Genomic DNA, 14,399 nt, shown 5'->3' on the forward strand with positions numbered 1-14,399 from the left:
GATATTTAGCGCTGTGCAAGATAAATTCTATACATTTTGTACTGTAGATTTCATTTTATTAGCGTATCGACTCTTGTGATATGCAGAATAAGCTAGTCATGTTTGGCTTCATTCTCGCACGTAAATCTGTGCTTATTAACAAGCTGAAATGGGAATTTTCTTTAGGCAGGCAGGAAAAGGGATACGTAATTATTGTCAGGGCTGCAACTATGAAAAACACATAAGTCATCTGACTCAGTGAGCTTTTGGGCTGATTCATGCTCATGAATGCAGATTTTCCATATAGTCAGTAAATACTGCTGTGCTTTGCCCCTGAATAGTTGTTTTCATTGTATTAGAAAATACCTCTCCTTCCCACAGTTTTCAGAGATGTTTTGTGTACATCCAGAATTTGCTACAAGTCCTGTATATGGGTGTTGCTCACTGTGCACCCCACTGAAGTCCTTATGATAGAGATTGGATGTTTTGGGGCTTATGTCCGGAATATCAAGCTGGAACTAGCATATATAGGAATCTCAGTTCTTCCCTGCACTGACAAATACTGCTTTTTTGTTGTTTTCTAGTAATATAGTGTAGCAAAACTCTATACTTAATTGCAAATTAAAATTGATTACTTTTCTGTCCATGAGTAACTCCACGCACACAGCAATACCATACAAAAATGCACAAGTTAGTATTAACCTAGCTGGTTTGTATGCTATGACTGAAATTCCTGTGGAAGTGGTAGACTTGTTAAAATCCAGCATACCGTGACACGTATCTGTGTGCATACATAGCTGCAACTGCACAAATGCACCTTTAGATGCTCCATGTGGTCAGCTATGGCCTGATTATTGCTTCTGCTTTTTTCCAAGGTACAAACTTACCAGCCTATCAAAATACAACTCTGGTAAAAGCTGTAAAGCAGATCAGTTCATGCTATTATAAGACTTTACTCATCGCTGTTGGTGATTTCACTTCTTTGAACACTGGTGTGAATGTGACTAACAAGAATTTCTAGCCCTGTAGAACTGAAGAGGCAAAGCCATCCAGTAGAGCAAAATCAGCACTCATTTCCTCCGTATCTGTCCCTCAGCAGAAGTTCTTGAGGTCTTAAAAGTACATTAGATAAGAGGAAGAGAATGGTGCATAATGGAAACAACAAGAGAGAGGTATCTAACTGTCAGTGCTGTTAATACAGTCACTTTAATACAGGATCAAACTTAATGGTTTCATTGTGACAAGTATATTTAACCAGAGATAACAGCGTAAAATCTGATTCTGACCTTTCCCAGAAGCGTTTCAATTAATCTGAATCAGTCACACGTGTTTACCATTTTAATGCAGCATGTACAGGAAAATGTGCTGCATTTCTGGAGTATTGCACCAGATCTGCTATCTAACTTGAGCTTTTTGAGGAAGTATTTATACAAATAGTGTACTTATTTATATTCAGTGTTCCTTTGTGTAAGCGGTTGAAACTTGCAGTACTTTTAACCTGTTAAACATGACACCTGTTTGGCACAGAGTGGTAACATAGTGACTGAAGTCATTGTGTCCGTGTGAAAGCTATTGGTGATGGAGGTGGTTGAGGTTATATCTGGGGTGCTGGCAGGGAACCTGCTTTCTTCCTTAAGTTCAGCATCTGAAATCGAGGAAAGGAGCAAAGCAGATGAAATGAATTATGTTCCTGTTTAACTTTTACTAGCAAAAACATGTCTGGAGGTTCCCACCACCAACTCAAAATGGTATTACTGGTTCGTGGATGGGTACAGTTAGCATCAGTGAGAGCTGCTGTGTGAGCAGTAATTGCTGTGCTAGTTGTGGGCTGCCATGCACACACTCAGCACTGCCCCAGCTCCGGGGGGGAGGGCTGCAGGGTTCCTGGTTTGTTTTCTATGGTGAAGAACAGAAGGTTGTGGTTTGGGTGTCTGATTTCTTCCTTGTGGATCGCTGTGTCACCGTGTTGGGGGTACGTGTTAACAGGACTGATCACGCTGCCATCAGCACAGTGCACTGCTGGGGTGTGTGGGAGTTGCAAGTTTTCTTTGCAGGCTGCTTTTTAGTTTGTCAGCTAAAGATGGTTTATTAGAGCTGCAGGAGCGAAGGAGCCAGAGTGTGGTAGTGAGCGTGAGTTTGATGGGCATAGCTTTTGTTTGTGTGCTGAAATCTCTGCGATTCTTAAATCACGCTAAACCCTTTTCCGTGAGCACTCCGTGTGAGCGTCTGAGCTGCTGAAGGATCGCTTACCCGGCTAATCTAACCGGAGACCGGCGCGGCTCCCGGCCGCCAGGGGGCGCTGTGCGCCGAGGCGCTGCCTGCGCTGCCGGCCCAGCTGCCGTCCAGCTGTTAGCGCTGCGCTCCGTGCACGAGGCCGTATCGCTCGCAAGGTTTCAGATACTTCCGTTTTCTGAACTCCTGGCATACATTCGTTGGCTGCTCAGGGGAAGTTGAGGCTTAAGATGACGTTGCTCACGGTCAAGAGCAGCTCGCTTGTTATTACTTTAAGTGAAACTTCGTTTTTTTCCTTCTTTCAATGAATGCATTTCCTTTCCCTGGCTCTGAGAGCTGTAGGTCCTTCCTGACACACAGGTTTGCAATCTCTTCTTGTGCCGTGCAGATCAGGGCAGCTGACACTGATCTGTGTGTGCCGGTCAGAGCCAGGTGAGCCTCGTGCCATCGATTGCTTCCTGCCCTTTTTTGGTGCTCAAGCAGCAGCAGGTCACAAAGGTACAAGGGAGTTTATTTAGACGTTTACAAATATGATTTACTGTGCTAAATATCATGCATACCATGGACTGTTTTTATGTTCTGTTTTAAAAGAGATTGGTGGATCCAGAGAATCTGTCCATTGCATTTTCTCCAGTCCCGCATACATCTCCAGATATCTGGGTGCATCTGGAACATTGTCACCAGGCTTACAGAAGCAGACATAGATATGCAAGGCTTGAGAAATGCTGCTGTGCAGTTTCCTGATTGTAAGCAGCTTTGTTTGTTTGCACCTGAGCTTCCCCATCTATTTTGTTTCCTTCTGGGGCAATTTGTTATTCAATTTCCATGTCAAACCCTGGAGGGCACAAGAAGGTTTGCACTGTTCTGGCTGGTTGCTAAACTTCCTTCAGGATGCAGCCCAAGTGCTATTCTGTGTGCAGCAGGCTTCCCTCTGCATGCCAAAGCCCTACGCCCCGCTGTTGATCTGTGGCAGCAGATTGGGTGATCCTGCTCTGCTCTTCTTTCTCCCACAGAAAGTCTCCCAGCTGGGACTTTTAGCTTTACTGTGCTAATATATGGTGGCTTTGGAGTGAGCAATAAAATCCATTTACAGCACACTTAACAGCAATATTTGCATCTAGATATCAAAGCAAGCAGTTTGTTTCAGTCCAAGGGCGGCTTTGCAAATATTAAATCTGATAGATAATGAAAATGATAAAAGAAACCCCGATGTGATTGCATAATTTCTTTCCCTTCTTCCTCCATGTGTTTTGCAGTGCATGTGGTTTCAGGGAAACAGTTAAACAGGAAGGATTGTCTCTCCTGGCTCACTCTGACTGAGCAATTCTTTGCCAACAGGAGACTTCCTGGGTGGGATATACTGTTAGATTTATATGCCTGTAGTGCAGCTGAAGTTGTCACAGAGATCTCCTCTTACAGTCAATGAAGAGAAAAAAATTCCAGGAGATAATTTTGATAATCAAAGGTAGGTATTGATTAATTGATTGATGAATCGCTAATTGCAAAGCAAGTCTGAGGTGTCTTGTGCCACTGCTTGCAAGTCCATGAGCTCTTTCATGCTTTTTTTCCCACAGCAAGTAGGGGTAGCAGCTCTTCCTAAGAGAGGACGAGGTGATGATATCCAAGTTATTCACATACCTGAGAAATGTCATCTAAATGGAGTACCTAAAGTACATAGATAAAACAGACATGGGATATGAGCCCTATGGAGAAAGAAAGCCTGGAACACTGTCTCCAAGATGGGCAGTATGCTGGTCCTTGCTTGTTTCGCTGATTTTAGGATAAAGAAACAAAATCGGTGTTTGGGTTATGAAAAGTATTCTGAAGGCGTGTTTTTATGCTGCTAGATCTGGTAATTCAAGATGAATCCCTTGTCTGATGAAAACAGCACATTTGTATGTTCACATGTGCACTGCATGTGATAACAGCACAGCCAAAGCTCAAACTAGGATGAGATAAACTTCCTCCATTGCAGACTGTTGTTACAGAGCAAACCCACTAGCTTTGTGTTTGCAGGAAAGAACTTCTGCTTCCTATGGTATGATGTGTTCAAAGGTGAATCCAGCATTTAGTATGAGAACGTGAGGTATATATGAATGCACAGGTGTGCATTGTTGTGACAAGAGGTAAGGAGACATTTCAGTGTTAGGATCTACCCAGCCTTAACCATGGCTGCTGACTTTGAGTTAGGCAGTCCACCTGTATCACACACTTCTAAGGAAAGATGAGACAGGAAGATGAAACTAGTTAGAAAAGCAACACAAGAAGTACCTAAGGGTTTTTGCAGGTATCCTCTCATAACCTTGTTTCGTCCCAGAAGAAAAACTTTGGCTGAGAGCTTTCAATAAATACAACTTGTTCTGAAGTGCTTCATCTAAAGACCCAGAGCAAACCTCAGTTTTCAGGGATAGGCCATTCTGAAGAAGAGCTGCTTAAGAAAAGGATGAATTTCTGCTAAGGAAGGTGCTTGAAGAACACTTTTCATAACACTCATTTGCAAGAAAATATCCAGCATTGTGACAAAATGGACCATTAAAATATCCATGCTTCCATGGGACAAATGAATCAAAAGGAAAGGCAAAGAAGAGGTCACTGCACTCCTTCCACCAATATCTCTCTTGATGGTCCAGAGTTGATATCTTAAACTTTACAAATAGTGCTGTGAAGGACATGCAAAGAGCTGTACATTGCAGCTCTGGCACAAAAGGAGTGCAGGGTCAATCTGCTGCGTGTACTCATAGTTTTGCTGTGGGGACAAGCTGCCAGATCTGTGGCTGAACACACGAATCTGATGGCAAGAGTGAGAGAGCACAGTGACTGCCATAAAACTCAACAACATTAGTTTGATCTCCATATCTTTCTTTCAAGCTCTTCTTTCTCAAGCATACTTCTATATGAAGATTTCTCTAGGCAAAAATCATGGATTTAGCTCCTGGTTTCACTGCACTCCTCTTTCTGACTCAGTAGTAGCAAGGATGGGAGCAAACAAATAGGGGTTATCAGCTTAAACATTCCTGGTCTAGCAGAGGGAGAACAATCTGTCCTTGAAATGGGAAGTGGGTTGTGCTCATGATTGTCGACAGGGAGCCAACCCTGGCAAAGCAGAACTCCGTGTAGGCTCCTGGGCTGGGTGACACAACTCCTGGCTGCTCTAGGCTTCTGCAGGAGGAGCACAGATGTCCACAGCTTGATTTTCTGCGTGAAGGTGATTGCTGATACTGATCTTGGGCTGCTTGTTGAAAGCCGTGGGAGTGGTAGCAAGTGAGTAAGGGTTGGATGTAGTAGTGGAGAGCAATTATGGGAACTGGCATGGAATAAACATACCTGCGTTAATCTGTTTGGATCTTCATGCCTGTTTGTGTTAATCTATGTCATCCACAAAGTAACCTCTGAATAGCTGTTACTGACAGGGCTGTTATTGAAACAATGCTTTTGACTCTACATTGTTTTCTGTTTTTTACAGATAGAGGGATGCCCTTGAGAGGAACTGGATTTAGAAATCAGTGATATGAGGATGGCTGTTGACAGGGCTTTCAGAAACTCATCATGGTAGGAGCTCTGTTTGGTGGGTGGGATTCAACAGCCAAGGCATATGATAAGAGATTAATTACTGAGACTGTGTGATAGGGATTGAGTTCTGATATCTGAATCATTGCCCAGCTGAAACGCACCCCATGGCAGCTGTAGGTCCTCATTTGGGGCCTCCCAGATCTTGATTTTGAAGAAATCTTCAAGTAAGTCATCAAGTATGCTTCTTAGTCAGCAAGCAAATCATTTTTTCTCTTGTCCAGAGGACTGAGAAGCCTCCTTCACAGCATCACTAAAAGAGTACAGACCTTGGCACTACAGAGCTGGTGTAAGGAGCTTCATCTTGCATTGCAGCCCATTCTGGTGTGGTCCAGTAGAAATAGGTTTTTTTTTCTTTATATTTTTTTTCTTTCTAATTGATTCCAAGGACTTTAGATGACGACAATTAAAAAAAAAAAAAAAAAAAAAAAAAGCTGTAAGTTGTCAAAACAAATAATGTGTGCCAAAATAATTTTAAGCTTTTCTGCCAGATCTTCTAAATTCATTAAGTAATAAGCATATATTTGACAGGAAGTCCAACAGAGTGGGCAATTTCAGTTCAGCTTAACAGGAAGTGAAAGAATGCGGGTCCATTAACATTTTAATTGGGTAAATTCTAATTAAATTATATCTTTTTTATTCTGTGAGAAAGCTCCAACGATAAGATTGCACCTTGGAAGAAGATGCTGAGTAAATGTGTGATGATTTTGGATTCTGCAAGATTTAAGCTGTCCAAAAACTGAAGGAGCTGAAATCTTTTGTATAAAGGATGGTCAGGCACAGCACCAGCTCCCCAAGGCGCTGCTCAGCCCCAAGCTGATGGAGTTCAAGGAGTGCTTGTGTCAGACACAACACTGCCAGATACGTGGTGTGATCTTTAGGTGGTGCTGCGCGGAGCCAGGAGTTGGACTTGGTGATCCTTGTGGGTCTCTTCCAACTCAGGTTGTTTCATGCTAAAATTAGTAGAAAGAACATCAGATGCATTGACTTTTGGCGTGTTAATACTCAGAAATGGCAGAGGAAAGCTCAATGCAAAGGAAAAAATAGGATCCTAAACAACTGAAGGATTTACATTTGACAGTTATGAAATGGAGATGATCTCTTCGGCTTCAGCATCTACAAAGATAGGTGAAGAAAACTCAGGATGACTCAGAGTCTGCTGGCTGCTGGGCTGCCTGATCAAGGAACCATCATTTTATTGGCACTGCTCTGTATTTCTCATCCATGCTAGAAGTAAAATGGGTGAAATTTGGACCCAGTTGGTTTGTTCTGTTCCTCTCTATTAACTCAGATCAACACCAGTGAATACCTTAAGTACCCTTCTGATTCTTCTTCATCTTTGCTGAGCAGAGACAGTTTTGAGTGTATTGGATTCTGGAAGCCACAGCCTTCAGTCATATTGTCCTTAGGTTGAAGATTGATTGTTAGTTAATACCTAAATTGAGAGGCATTTTGAGATGCTGCACTACAGTGTTTAAGTACAACTGCTACACTAGTGATGATTACTCACAGGGCTCTTGATCTCATGTAGAGGGCAGTAGGAGAGGATAGTAAAATAAAAGCCAGTGAAGTGTGAAGAAGTCAAAGGCAAGTTGAGTAGCATTCAGCACTCTCAGTGCTGGCTCATATTTAAGTTTTCAGGGGTTACCATGTGCATATCCGATGTACATTCTCCCTTGAAATGTCATTTGCTATAACAGGAACTTAGAACCAAAGTTTGGAGAAGAAAAGAGATAGAGAGACTCGTTGGAGACAGGGATTCATACTGCTCAAGTTTAAATTGACCCTAATGATGGTTTTCATTGCTTGCGTGAGTTTGGTTTGATCACATTCATTCTGCAAGCTAGACCAGCATCACAGTGATCCTTGAGACCAGTGGGATGGGGGTGAACTCATGGATTGAGATAAAAACTAGGACAGAAATAGAAGAAGGAGAAAAGAATAATAGTTACATTATTGTGCATATGTATATAACCCTTCACTGGCATGACAGTATGAGAAGCTGAGAAACTGAAATGTCTGAAGAGCCCTGCTTGGCAGTAACTAGAACATCAGCATGTTATCTACGTTGTTTTCCTCCTAAAGCCAAAACATAGCATCATACCAGACACTGCAAAGGAAAAATCAGCTCCCTCCCAGCTGAAACCAGGACAGCATGTTAGGCCAAGGTGTGGGCTCCTATGGCTGCAAGCACGTTGTCTTTAGTATTACTGGTTATAATTATTGTAATAATAACCAGTAATAAAATAAGATTATCAAAATGACAGTATCTCTGTAAACAAACAGTGGCTGCAGGTACCCTGCTGGCTGCTCAGACTTGCAATGTGTGCACAGAGGAGAGCACTGAGAGAGTTCCAGTGTGCCGGATTTGTTTTATCCACTTAAGTCCTCCGCTAGCGCACACTGCACACACCATCTCCTTGAAGCTGTATTTGTATATTCACGTCTGCAGGGATTTCAACATTCAAACAAGCAGAATAGGAAAAACACAGCTTGGAGCCAGGCACTGTGTGGATGAGAAGTGAGTAAGGGCTTCCCACTCATCACTACAAATACCCCTCTGCTCCGGCACCGAGTGTGTGTTCCACAGGAGCCTTGTCTCAGCTGTGCACAAAGTGCTGTAGTGCAATGCAAGTGGAAATCATTGCCTTCATTTTTAAGTTGCTCTGGTAAATGTTTTCCTTTCTTTCTGTGCTTATACAGGCATCAGGTGGCATACTAGATCTCTAACTATGTGAAAATGGTTTTGAGTATTTACTGAAAATGTTTTTCAGATTGTTCTGATGAGATTGTCTCTCCTTTTTTTCCAATTGTTCCCCTCTCCAAGTCTAAAACCTGAAAATAAATTCAGTGTTGAAAGAACTGTGAAGGATAAATTTGGAAGGGACATCTTCCCATAAGGATTCATGTCTCTGCACAGCGTTTATGAGCATGACCTGCTGGTACACTTGGGCTGCAGCCATAACTCCGTACATCTCACTATGCAATGGAGCTGCTGGCTGCCTCGAGCACTGACATTTACGGTGTGTCACCCAGTATTGCTTCACATCCCTCCAGACAGTCTTGATCATCACCTAATTAAAGTGTATGGCCTCTTCTGCACTCTTCCGTGGAGCTGCTGAACACTGCCTCCCGTTGGTGATGTGTTTATTATGCATCTGAATTTCTCTTTGCAGCAGTCTTTGCTTCTATCCGAGCAAACTGAACAGTGGGAGCATGGAATGCTGCTGAGCTGGAGTGATGGCTTGCATCATGTTGTGCATCCTTGCACTGTAGGGCCCTCTTAAAGTCAGATGGTCCACACCTTTATAGTGCTGGACCAGGTTTACAATCTGCCTCAGAAGGTGATCAACCTGTTCTCTGCTTCCCTCTTCCAGTGCAATAACTGCTTTGGGTTTGCTCGTCTGGGTAAATGGGCTACTAACAAACACCATGCAAAATCTTAGAAATGCTTCCTCTGAAGCCTGGAAAAATAGAGAAATATGGCAATACAGCTGTGTTGACAGAACAGCCTCCTGAAGACTATTTAGCAAAGGCCCAGCCAGCCAATTTCTTATTAGCTAGCTGTTCTGCTAGCACTTTGTCTCTGGCAAGGAAAAGTGTCATCGGTTGTAGTCCAAGAAAACAGCTACAGTAGGCACTGTGCTTAACACTTCTGAGGCTTCCTGCATTTGAAAGAATATACAATGTTCCTAGACTATAAATGTGGTAGTGGGACAATTTGCTGGTGAGTGCTACTATATGTACAAAATACATGGATATTAGAGTGAATTGTGAGACAGGGAAGTGAAGGATAAGTGAGAAAGAAAGTCCCTTTTCAGTCAAATTCACTGGGAGACTCAAAGAAACAGCGCAGGAGGTGCTGGAGGATTATTATGGCGTAGCAGGGGATATAGAGATTAGGAGCTTGTATTATAACCAATGGTTCATCAGTATTTTTGAAGCAATGTGGTCAGATTCTCCCTTCCCATTCTAGCAGTTTCAGTATATTGCAAGGAAAGTTGAAAGCATTATCTGGTAATATCTTAAGTTCTGAGTGGAAAAAATACAAGAGAGGAGCGTGAGCTAGAGTTTCCTGCAATGTACATAGACCTTTATTTTTAGAAACAGCCAATGCATTGCAAGTTACTCAGCACAGGCAGAGACACTGAAACCACTAACCAAAATGGTCAATGGGAAAATGAACTCAGAGGCTACAAGAGCAGCTACCCTTAGCAGAGGAAGGAAATCAAAAACAGGTTCTTTCCCTGAGACAGCTCCTTTTCCAGAGAAATACTGACGTTCCTGATGATGGACAATGCCGTTTACTGTGTTTGCAGAAGCACTGCTGAGATTACTGACTTATTAAGCAGAAGCTGCCAAGTGATTCTTGACAGCTTTGCTGACTCCAACCAGCCATTAGGCAGAGGTGACACTAAATAGTGTTAAGAATCGAATCCCTTTTTTTAAGGTTTGTTGACCATTTTGGTTAGTGAGCTACCGAGCCCACTGACAAAGCCTTCTGAACACTGCCTGTGAGCAAAACTCAGTGGTGAGAAGTTCATTTTAAATTAAGAATATATTACTAAAGTACATTAAAATACAGGAGAAAACAATACTTCAGGGACAACCAGAAACAAAGAACACCCATGCAGCTGGTTCCGTATCGCTCAACGTATTTTGATGCCTTTTAATGAGGACAGATGAACTCTGCTCTAGCATTTCTTTAAGAAATTGATATCTGGAGCTAATCCTAGGCAACCTGTTCTGCAGTCTTGTGTACCCAAGTCCAGACAGAACCTGTGTGAGCAGTTCCACGGAGGTATAAATCATAGGCTTGAAGCTCTCTTGGATGCATTTCTCCCAAAACTTTCAATGAGATCCTACTTCTTCACCCACCAGTGTTGATTTAGAGTTAACAGTAGAGGTGAATTGACACTGAGTTCTTTTGGAAAAACAGGTCACTGAAGGACCGTCCCTAATGATGAACTGGAATTGGCACAAACCATCCCTTACCATCTCTTTTCAAGCAGCTCGTGTTCTTCCCATCAGCACCTGTGACCAAAACACCAGTAGTTGGTCTCTTCCTAAGTGCTGGGGATTTCCTACACTAGGATGTGTCTGGCTTCCTCTAATTAGAACTGTTTCTGCCCACAGTTCTTTTGGATCCTAAAGGAAAATGAAGTGAAGCTATCACTGACTGTTTGGTGTGGAAGAAGCATCTCAAAGAACTCAGACACCAAGGTGAAGAAGTCCGTTGTTCTCAGCATGCACAGTTTTCTTTTCCTACTGAGCAACAATTTTGTTCAAGGCAGGATTTGTTTGTTTACAGTAAATATCTGTCACATAGCAACAGAAATATTAGTAAATCATATATATATAATGTTAAGCTCCTGGGTCTTGAAGCCTTTAATGAACAAAACTCACACATTCCTGATAAAAAATAATAATAAATAATGTCACTACAACTTTTTACATTAAAAATGTCTGTACATGACTACACAATATAACAAAGTACAATTTTATCTCCTAGGTTCAGGGTAGCATCTCTGGGTTAGATCTTCAGCTAAATAGGTATGTAGTCCTGATCCTGCATATTTCCCACTGCAGGAAAATCATTTTTTCCAAGTTGTGATGTGCACAGTTTGCCTACCATTTATGTGCAAAAGTGAAAGCAGCTCACAGGGAACACAGCAACACATACATGCAGGAAGCAGCTTAGAAGCGAGGTTTTGGCCCACAGCTGTGTGTACAGCGTTATCTTAATGTTTTGAAACTTCTTGCCCCAACTGGAAGAGAACAGAAGGAAACAGAAAAAAATAAAGATGGAAAAGTAGGAGTCTGTCTTCCTAACGGAGACAGAAGAGATTCTTAGATGGTATATTTTTCAGGATGGCACTTAGTGACGTATTACAGACTGACAGTCCCTTGACCAACCTTTCTGCTTGCTGACAGTGCCCAAAGTTTGCTCAGATGAGGGCAGTGCCGGCCGCATGCTGGGTGAGGCCTTAGAGCAGCACAGTGCGGCCAGGCTCAGCAGTGGACTGCAACAGTGGTCCCAGACCTGCTGTTAGCTGGAGAATGTCTCTGTAGGCCCCTCCAGCTTGCCAGGTACTATACACACCTCCTGAATCCTGCTCCAAGGAACCTGGCCAGGAAGCATAATAAAAGCATTTACAACAAAAGCTCTGCAAGGCAGGGTAAATCAGCAGCTTGTGCAGATCTTTCCCCATAACAACAGTCAAAAGGCAAACACTTCTTCTGTTTGGCTAAAGAAAACAAAGCTGTTTCTCTCCTGGCAGCGTTCAGCCACCGGTGTGATAAAGCAATTGATCTCATATGATGCCAGGGCTTTAGAACTCTTTAGGATCAGGATAGCACGGGACAGAGTGGTGGCTCATACAGAGTTGGCATCTGGAAAGGAGTAACAGGAGTCCCTGTTCTAGGCAGATTGTATCTGTGGTGTTGCTTGGCAGAAACCTGCTCTCACCCAGGGCAGGCTCTGATGCAGTCATATGGCCACACCATACAGCACTCAGGGACCTTCCTTGGCTCCATGGATCCACACAGCGTGTGGCTGGGCCTTCATACAGGGTCAGTGCAGGCAGCTCCTGACAATGCAGATGAATGGGTGTTCATTCATCTGCTGTCTGGGAATCCTTTGAGTGTCCTAAAAGGAACCTCCAGCTGGGCTGTTCCTCTTCTGGGATTGTGGCTAGAAACAGGACTCCTGGGATTCTGGGTCATTGTGGATGGGAAGCTTCTGATGTTCCTGATGATGCCCATTATGTAAAACAGCGTACCTGAGAGTGGGAAAACAAAGCTTTGTTAGCGCTAGATAAAAAGCACAAGCCCATGTACAATGAGCTCCTGAAAACCCAGAATCATATCCTCTAAATATTCCTCTCAGTTGACTTGGAATCATTAAACTGGATGCATCCTTCCACTGAGTATACTCAGGACTTAGGCTCCTAAAGTACAGTGCTTACAATGCTGCTGAGATGTCTGAGGTAGCTGATGTGAGAATCCTCCAAATGATGTATCCACCAGTTCTAGTAGATCAGCCACGGGCTCAAGATAAAAGCCATGATATAGAATTCACTGCCTGTCCACATTTGTCCTGGTGAATATTGCTGGGGGAATTTTCCCCCTGACAACATATTAGATGCTGTTTTTCAACGCTGTTAGGCTTGATTGACTTAATACAGGTTATTGTACATGCAGACATATCCACTGAAACATCTTCCCACAGGACTCCATCACTTTGAACAATGACCATAAAAGTTTGCCAGATCACATTTGTTCTACCAACAAGATACAGGCTTGATGTAAGAAACAAGAAGACTGTTTGCATCTGACACCGAACAGACACTCTGATTAGATGACCATGACGCATACAAGCCTTAATGCAAGTTTGATTTCCCATACCAAGTGAGCCACAGCACATGGAGTGGAGTGGTCCAGCAAACCTCAGGGACACAAAATCCCTGCTATGAACGGTGACGGGACAAGAACCAGGAGAGCCCTCACTCTGAGAACAGGGCAGGTATATTGGCTTGCTCAGAAGCACAACAGACAGGCACTGAAAGCTGACTTCACAGAGGACAGCCAAAGAACCAAACCTTTGATTTTTTCTTCTGCAGGAATCAGAAAATGGTTGGGCAATTTATCAGGTGATGCCATTTGTTACAAAGCTGATTAAGCTACAGAGGAGTCATTGAGGTGTCCCAGGATTTCTGTTGGCTCACAGGGTTTGCCTGAAGCTGCTGGCATTAGATCAGCACTTCCAGCTGTTTACCCTGTGGGGAAAGAGGAGCAGTAGGAGAGCAGGAAAGAGCATTTACAGGCAGGGAATGAAGGCTGTGCTGTGGGTGTGCTGGGCATGATTTGGTAGTGGCATGTGATTCCGTACCAAAAACTTACCCACATCTCCAGGAAACTGCTAAAGGAGTCCTCTGCTGTCAGGATTTTGTGTGAGCACTTTGTTTACACTATGGTAGTTTATCCTGTCACATAAAAGTTAAAGCTGCCTGCCACATGACACAGTTAGTGTCAGATTAATGGCAGCTTTGTAACAGCCCTGCTTTGCGTTGTGCCACCACATCTCAACTGATTTGCGTTCTGAAAACACCATTCAGGCATCAGAATCAATGGGAAACAAGTTTCAAAGAGAAAGCACAGCAGCAGCTGAGAATCACTTCTGCCTCACCTATGTGAACACATGTGCTCAGCCTGCCCAGAAGCCATGCACTGCAGGGTCTGTCTCCCCAAACAGAAAGCAGTGCCTGGACCCTGTGTGTGGGGGCTAAATTCTGCCAGATTTGTCAGCTAGATCTGAGTAATGGATATGAAGATATAATCTGTGAGCAAGGAAAAAGAGAGATTTAAATGTATTAAATAAGTTATCCGCAGCAAATTAGTTGCTCAGCTTTCCTGCCTATAATGAGTTCCTAGATGAGATTTATATACACTGGTGTGCAAAGCAACCAGGCTTGATTAAAGGCAGCATCCCACACTGCTCCTGCACCTAGCTGCTCCCAGAGCAAGGAGCAGCATCACTATCATGTCCCACTGTGCCACCTGCCAGCTTCGCTTGGATCTGAACACTGCCACCCAGCCACAGACCCCAGGGATCAAAAGGC

The 14,399-nt window shown here is 43.3% G+C and overlaps 1 protein-coding gene across 1 annotated transcript in view; it reads right to left on the reverse strand.

The window, feature by feature from the left end:
* Nucleotides 1-9,841: 9,841 nt before the first annotated feature.
* The window catches only part of HTR4 (5-hydroxytryptamine receptor 4), a 56,152-nt gene continuing 51,594 nt past the window's right edge, over nt 9,842-14,399 (reverse strand). Inside the window, exon 5 of the mRNA XM_042826203.1 lies at nt 9,842-12,560. Within this exon, the coding sequence (XP_042682137.1) occupies nt 12,473-12,560 (88 nt within the window). The 3' untranslated portion in view covers nt 9,842-12,472. The remainder of the gene's footprint in view (nt 12,561-14,399) is intronic.

Source organism: Centrocercus urophasianus, unplaced genomic scaffold, assembly GCF_019232065.1.
Source record: "Centrocercus urophasianus isolate 14NV4802_14NV808 unplaced genomic scaffold, USGS_Curo_1.0 seq_26, whole genome shotgun sequence".
NCBI lineage: Eukaryota > Metazoa > Chordata > Aves > Galliformes > Phasianidae > Centrocercus > Centrocercus urophasianus.